Here is an 8,027-nt window from a genome sequence, read left to right on the forward strand (position 1 = left end):
GGGCAAATTTTTTGGCGAAATTAAGAATTTTCAAATCATTTTGAAAAAATTATTTTTAGTTCGAGGGGTCATGTACAAGTATTTTTGGTGAATAGCCATACCCCCGAAATCCCACCCACTTTCGAGAAAAAAATTCGAGGTGTGAAATTTTTCGACAAAATTAAAAAACTTCAAATCGTTCCGGAAAAATTATTTACAGTTTAAAATTTGAAATTTAATTTTAAAATTATATTGTATAATTTAGTGCAAGCCTACAGTGCTTCATTAAAATCAAAGTTAGAACGACTACTACCATAATGAATCTACGCGCAAGATATAAATCATCAAAATTTGCAAAACTATAAGAGGCAATTTTAAAATATTATACCAATGGATTTAAAATAAAATACTCGTCATTTCTTATCATTATAAAAATTTCAATAAAATGAAAAATTAAGTCAATAAATTTTTTTCTGTTACAAACAAATTGTATTTCGTTAAATTTTTCAACCCCCATATTATTGTACATTAACCTCGCCCATTAATAATTTTTTTGTACGTCTTTCCGTTTTCGAGATATTCGTTTCGAGCCAAAACCTCAAGGGGGTGGTTTCACCCCTTAAACTCGAGCTACCGCAGCTAAACAAAAATATGTATCGATTATTTTTGGCTGCTTCATAAGTGCACGAAGTTTCATCAAAATCGAAGGTTCCTTGCGAGTCGATAAATCATCGTCGACCGCAAATCGGGAACACTTGTTCGAAGTAGTACTCGGTCGGATAAAACGACGTGTGACGCGCGATACCTGAAAGACGTCTCGAGGCACCCCTTGGTCGCCACCCCCAGCGGCTCGACCCTGAAAAAACCCCGAAGATCCCACTCCGTGGCCCAGCGTCGCTCGTCACCTCGATAGAGGCTTCGTGGAGGCATCGATTGGCTCGGTGGGAAAAGCGGCGTCGCGGAGGGAGTCGTGGATTGGTCGTAGGGCGAGGCTTGCGTCGTGACGGAAGCGTCGCCGGGCGTCGCGAGTCCAACCTTGGAGGTCATTCGAGGCTCCACCTACGCCGCGAAACTCGAATTCCCCGAGCGACAATCGGCGAAATAAAACTGAAATTGTTCACATTCGCGAAAAGTAGTCTTTGCGAACAGTGATCGATCCAAGTTAAAAGACGACTGCGATCCGTAATATTCGCGTCGAATTTCAAGATCGTTTCCGTGGCGTCTGATATCAGCGCAGGCATCGATCTACGGTCGGTTGAGGGTCAGCAAAGAGACGCGTAAAAAGCGTCATGGAGGAGGAGGATCGCGGTAAGTCGCGAGTGGAGGGATGCTCCGCTGGTGGGGGCGGCTGTGATAGAAGGGGGAGACAGCCAGCGCGGGAGGAAGGGAAGAAGGAAGCCCCGGTTGAAGTGGCCGCGGACTAATTCGAAAAATAAGTCTACGCGCGCGACAAGCACACTTGACCGAAGCACACTCGGTGCGGAAGGGTGCACGCGGCCCTCGAGTGCTCGCCAGCGACAATTAATAACAACAGCAGATTACGGAAGTTACGCCAGTCGACTCGCGGATCCGTCAGAACGCGGCTGATCGTGCTCCAGGTCTCGAAAATTCCATCCAGTGTTTCGCGACAAGGACATGTCAACGTCCCAGACCTCGGAGGATGTTCGAGGATCGTGATATCCCGAACGATGTCAGAAACGGTATCGTTGGAGCTGTGAGCAGGGTGAACGTTCGTGAAACCAGCAGGGAGTCGCGAGAACAGTCGTAGCTGTCTTCATCGAGAGTTCGGTGGTCCAGGAAGCCATGATGGACGAGGAGAAACGGAGCGAAGCCTCGCCGAGACCGTCCCAGCTGACGCCGTTCAGTATCGCGGACATTCTCAGTCGCAGAACCTCTTACCCGGACCGCGAGCGACGGTCCTCCGAGTCGGACGAGACCCAAGGTGGCCCTTTGTTCGCGAAAAAGTCGCGAGACTACGATTGCACGGAGACGGATCGCAGGGGAGCTCGTAACGAGCTGGACCAGAGTCGGATGACGCGATTCCCGAGGCTACCGTCGCCGGATCTGAACGTGGCCCGCGAGCTGGACATTCTCACGAGGAACCTGGTCCACGCGAACATCACGAACTTCGGTACTATTCCGCACCTGGCCCAGGGGACCTTCAAACACCTGGAAAGCCTGGGGAACATGGCCTATCAGCCAGCCAAGGACTCGAGGGAAGCTTCTCAGAGACAGCAGGACGAGGCGCTGGACATGAGCAAGAATAAATATCTCGGTGAGCGTTTCGAATCGATTCAGGGGGAGTACTTAAGGGAGTCGTCCACGTAGGCAGCTTCCTTCTGGGAGATCGTGTGTCTGCCACGAGGATGCAGGCTTAAGAGATCATTTAGCCCCGGTATCCTCGTAACAGGCGAGCTTTTCAAGGGTTTTTTTTTTCTTTTCGAGTTAACCCGAGCGCAGATAACGTGATCGAATGTAATTTTAGTAGCATAAGTGGGTGCTCGACCCGGCAGACGTCACAAGTGGCCGGCACTCTACTTCTTGCACTTGTTCGATCCCTGGCCCACACTGTTGCTCTGTCTCGAGTCGCCGTGGATCCACGGATCGGGAGCAAAAACAGATTTAGATCAAGGTTACCGGGGTACCGTCAGATTTTCCAAGAAATCGCCTCTTCCGCCGATCGACAGCTCCTCGATCCGACGTTCGCTCCTCCGTAGGTCGTGTGTTATGAGAGAAAGGTGTCTCGATTTAAATAGAAAATGCAAGGGCAATCGATCTATGGTTCGGGTCGCGATATAGCGAGGTCGTAAACTAAACTCTCGAGGGTTGGGACGGACTACTATTGCGGCATTTAGGGCCGTACATGACATCTTGCTCGAGGGTGACTTTCTGTGTTCGAAACTGCACTATCTTTTTTCATTTTCTACATTCATATACAGAATGTTCACCCACCCCTGGGAAAAATTTTAATGGGAGATTCTAGAGGCCAAAATAAGACGAAAATCAAGAATACTAATTTGTTCATAGTGGATTCGTTAAGAAGTTATTGACGTTCAAAATTCCGTCAGTACTGAATTTTTTTCTCGAAAGTGGGGAAGATTTCGGGGGTGTGTCTATTCACCAAAAATGATTATAATTGACCCCCGCAACCGAAGATAATTTTTCTAGAAGGATTTGAAATTTTTTAATTTTATCGAAAAATTTACCCCTATCGATTTTTCTTAAATATTCGTTTTTGATTTTTAGTAATTTCGTTTGACGTTCTACAGAAAAATTGTTTAATACTTTTTTGAAGATACTCATAAGCTCTACTTCAGAAAAAAGTTTCATTGAAATATATTCACCATTGTAGCAGTTATGGCTGTTTGAAAATTGGACCATTTCTATGGGGTTTTTCTCATTTTGCGGGGTCGAAGACCAACTTTTCGAATATTTTTACGATTTATATATATATTCCGCCAAAATACGCGTTGATTGCTTTTTCAAACATTAAAATCCCCCAATCCGTTGTAAAGTTATGACATTTTAAAGATTTGCATTTTTTCGAGCAACATTTCTGGGACCATAAATATTACATTTTCGATTAAGAATTTTGAAGTGTACTCATAAAAAATGATTATAATTGACCACTGCAACTGAAAATAATTTTTTCAGAGCGATTTAAAAGTTTTTAATTCCACCGAAAAATTTAGGCACTTACCTTCTATATCGATTTTCCTTGAAAGATAGTTTTTCAGTTTTAATAAATTTGTTTGACGTCCTACAGAAAAGTTGTCTAATACTTTTTTGTTGACATCTATGAACTCTAGTTCTCCCCAAAATTTCATTGAAATATATTCACAATTGTAGGAGTTATGATCGTTTGAAAATTGGACCATTTTTATGGAGTTTTTTTTTCATTTTGCGGAGTCAGGGAACAACTTTTCGAATATTTTTAGAATTTCTACTTATCCTACACTAAAATACGCGGCGTTTGGCTTTTTGAACATTAAAATCGTCCAATCCGTTCAGAAGTTATGGTGTTTTAAAGATTCGCTTGAAATTTATGGGTAGCATTTCTGGCCTGAAATTATATTTTCGGTAAACAATTTTTTTCTCGAAAATGGTTAAGATTTCGGCGGTATGTATAATGACCAAAAATGATTGTAATTGACCCCTGCAGCCAAAGATATTTTTTTTAGAACGATTTGAAATTTTTTTTTTCCGTCGAAAAATTTGGGAACTACCCCCTGTCGATTTTTCTTAAAAATTCGTTTTTCTTTTTTAATAATCCAAATTGACTCCCTACAGAAAAATTGTCTAATACTTATTTGAAGGTACTCATAAGCTCTACTTCAGAAAAAAGTTTCATTGAAATATATTCACTATCGTAGGAGTTATGGCTGTTTGAAAATTGGACCATTTTTATGGAGTTTTTTTTCATTTTAGGGGGTCAAGGAATAACTTTTCGAATATTTTTAGAATTTCTGCTTATTCTACACTAAAATACGCGTCGTTTGCTTTTTTAAACATTAAAATCGTCCAATCCGTTCAGAAGTTATGGTGTTTTAAAGATTTGCATGGAAGCATTTCTGGCCTAAAATTATATTTTCGGTAAGGAATTATTTTCTCGAAAATGGTTAGGATTTCGAGGGTATGTCTATTGACCAAAAATGCTTGCAATTGACCCCTGCAACTAAAAATAATTTTTTCAAGACTATTTGAAATTTTTTTTTTTCACCCAAAACTTTCAGCACTTACTTGAATTTTTTTCTCAAAAATACGTAGGATTGTGGGGGTATGTGTAATGACCAAAAATGATTTTAATCGACACCTGAAACGGAAAATAATTTTTCCAGAACGATTTGAAATTTTTTATTTCCGTGGAAAAATTTAAGCACCTACGCCCTTGTCGATTTTACTTAAAAATTCGTTTTTCATTTTTGATAATTTTATTTGACATTCTACAGAAAACTTGTCTAATACTTTTCTGTAGGTACCCATGAGCTCTACTTCAGAAAAAAGTTTCATTGAAATACATTCACTATCGTAGGAGTTATGGCTGTTTGAAAATTGGACCATTTCTATGGGGTTTTTCTCATTTTGCGGGGTCAAGAACCAACTTCTCGAATATTTTTGCGATTTGTACATATTCTCCACCAAAATACGCGTAGTTTGCTTTTTTAAACATTAAAATCGTCCAATCCGTTCAGAAGTTATGGTGTTTTAAAGATTCGCATGGGAAGCATTTCTGGCCTAAAATTATATTTTCGGTAAGAAATTTTTTCCCCGAAAATGGTTCGGATTTCGAGGGTATGTCTATTGACCAAAAATAATTACAATTGACCCCCGCATCCGAAAATAATTTTTCCAGAACGATTTGAAACCTTTTAATTCAATCGTTAATAACTTTTTAAAGAAGCCTCTATCAACAAATTAGTATTCTTCATTTTCGTCTTATTTTGGCCTCCAGAATTTCGCATTAATCGAGTAAGACCTTTACCCGTTACGATACCTCTAAAAATGACTTCCCAAAAACGGCGACCCCAGATAAAACATTTCTTCCTACATCCCTGACTATAGTCTCAATCCCTTAGTTGCTCGCATTTCTGCCAATTCACTCGTTTCGTGAGCTGAAACGTGTAAACTTTGACACCCACTCGAGTTCACGATCTCGCTATATCGTAGCCCTATACTCCAATTTCCATATTTAAGAAAGAGTCCAAAAAGTTTGACAAAACTCGCAAAAGTCAAGACCTCAGCGTCAGAGAATATTATGGAACCTGCAATTAACTAATTCCTTCGTACCTGGGACTGTTTCGTCCGCGACGGTTCCCGGCTTTTTCACCACTCGAGGGTAAAGAGGTGCAGGCACGAGCTGGCACCGTTTCAAGGCTCGCTCACGAAATTACGAACCCCCTTTTCCTCCATCGTTCTTGGGAATCACTTAATACGGTAATGGACAGGACACGCGAAGCAGTTCCTCGCGGGTCGCCTATTAAAGTCCTCCCGTTTCCTGTCGCCATTAATCTCGAGTCGTTTGCAAGATAGATACAAAATCGTCAGCTGTTCGATAATTAATAGAAAACGAGTGCCCCCCCAATCTTATTAATTTCCATACGCAAGAGAGTCGAGCTAGAGGCGAACCCCCCCTATAAAGTTTCGTGTAAATTCATTCGATAAACGACGGACGAAGGGTTCGTAAGGTACGAAGGGTCATCTCGGTGTAATCGGAGCGAGAGCAAACGGCACTTGCTCCTCGCGAACACTCTCGATGTAGGACGCGTAGGATGTTTGACGAGCGTCAGAGGGACGCATTAGCCGGACGAGATGGCATAGAGTTGACGTCGAAAGTGATCAAATATAGATCTCTCTAAATGCTTTGCGTCCCCCCATCGGCCGCTGCCGATAAACATTGACGCAGCGCGGGAGACCGAAGCACGTACGAAATAATTATGATGTCACGAGACCTTTGGAATCTTTTTTCATTCGACACGATCGCGAGTAAAAATATTCGACAGTATTTTCGCGTAAAAATTGAATACCTTAGGGAATATCGGTGGGTCTACGGAGTGATGACAATAACAGACCGCGTGATTCGATTTCGAAAGCGATTCTCGGTTCAAAAACAAAGTCGACGGGCGCACGCGGAGGCAAGTAGAATTTTAGGACGACGGAAAGACGATTGCACTCCGACGCGACCGGTTAAACTTAGAGAGAGGAGAATTACCGTGGAACAGGAGCGTAAACATGTCGGAGTAGCGAGTGCACGTGTTAATGTTTGAACGAGACATCAAACGCGGGCGGAACTCGTTCGGAGCGTTCGCCGCTTCTATGGCTCGTCGTCTTCTAAAATGCGTTTGATTTACGATCGCGGTGGATCATCGGTTCCCAATTCACGTCCAATTCGATTTCTAATCATCGATGGTGGGGGGTGTGTGAACGATGGGAATTTCCAGAGGACGCGGAGGAGGACATGTTCGAGGCGCAGAGCCACGGCCAGAGCCACCAGAGCAGAAAGAAACGCAGCAGAGCGGCGTTCTCGCACGCGCAGGTCTACGAGCTGGAGAGAAGATTCGCCGCGCAGAAGTACCTGTCGGGCCCCGAGAGGGCGGACCTGGCGCGGGGGTTGAAGCTGACCGAGACCCAAGTGAAGATTTGGTTCCAGAACAGACGGTACGGTTCCATTCCGGAGGAGTGGGCTTTGATTACGGCTAGAATGTTTAAAAGTTTCCTTAAAATCTCCAGATACAAGACCAAGAGGCGGCAGCAACAGGAACTGGGCGCCCTGGTTAATTCCGGAAACGCGAGGCGCGTGGCCGTGCGCGTCCTCGTGCATCCGGACGAGCATTTGAGGGGACTGCCACTTCGTGGTTCCGGCCAACTTCCCGGGCAAATCTCTGCACCGCAAATTCATCCCGCGAACAAAGCACTCGGCGGTTTCCCATACTACTGCCTCCCCTATCATCCCCTGCTCTGCCCGCCCCTTCACTCCGCTCATATTCAGGTGCAAAACACGATCGCGCCGGACCTCGATCCGAGCCAGCTCTCCAAAATCAACGACGAGAAATAAATCGCGCGAATCGAACGATCGTTCGTTCGAAATATTTTTTAAATCAACTTCTTCCCCCGTCGCCATACTACCAGGACCGGTCAAATCACCGTATTATACGTTAAATGTATGCATTGCAAAGATGACAGGAGCTTCAATTCCCTGCTATTAAAAATAGTTGAACTTTAGACGCCCGCAATTCCGAAGCTATTAGTGTTTCGTTAATTATCGAGCTACTTTTAGAAAGGGCAAAGCCTCCCCTTTAAAATGGTTTTTGGTTCTTGTCGATCCGGCTTTCCGTTTTCGAGATATTGTAATTTATGTGAAGGGGTAATTTCTTCACGCGTGGACGGGGAGTTCATTGACCGCGCGCCGGTGTAAACAATGGAACGTAAACAAACCCTATCTCCGAAACTAAAATCGCTATATCTTCGGAACTAATTAAGCTATCGACTTGTACAAACGCTCATTTTAAAGAGCTTTTCATCCCCTATTCTATGACTATAGCAACTACTGT

The 8,027-nt window shown here is 43.4% G+C and overlaps 1 protein-coding gene across 1 annotated transcript; it reads left to right on the plus strand.

Annotated features, from left to right (window-relative positions):
- The first annotated feature begins 1,707 nt into the window (after positions 1 to 1,707).
- LOC143348916 (uncharacterized) lies at positions 1,708 to 7,531 on the plus strand. The gene is made up of 3 exons (XM_076779649.1): positions 1,708 to 2,254; positions 6,918 to 7,134; positions 7,207 to 7,531. Exons 1-3 carry the CDS (start codon positions 1,783 to 1,785, stop codon positions 7,529 to 7,531), a joined length of 1,014 nt encoding a protein of 337 aa, XP_076635764.1. The 5' UTR covers positions 1,708 to 1,782.
- Positions 7,532 to 8,027: the final 496 nt, after the last annotated feature.

The sequence above is a fragment of the Colletes latitarsis genome, chromosome 12, assembly GCF_051014445.1.
Source record: "Colletes latitarsis isolate SP2378_abdomen chromosome 12, iyColLati1, whole genome shotgun sequence".
Lineage (NCBI taxonomy): Eukaryota > Metazoa > Arthropoda > Insecta > Hymenoptera > Colletidae > Colletes > Colletes latitarsis.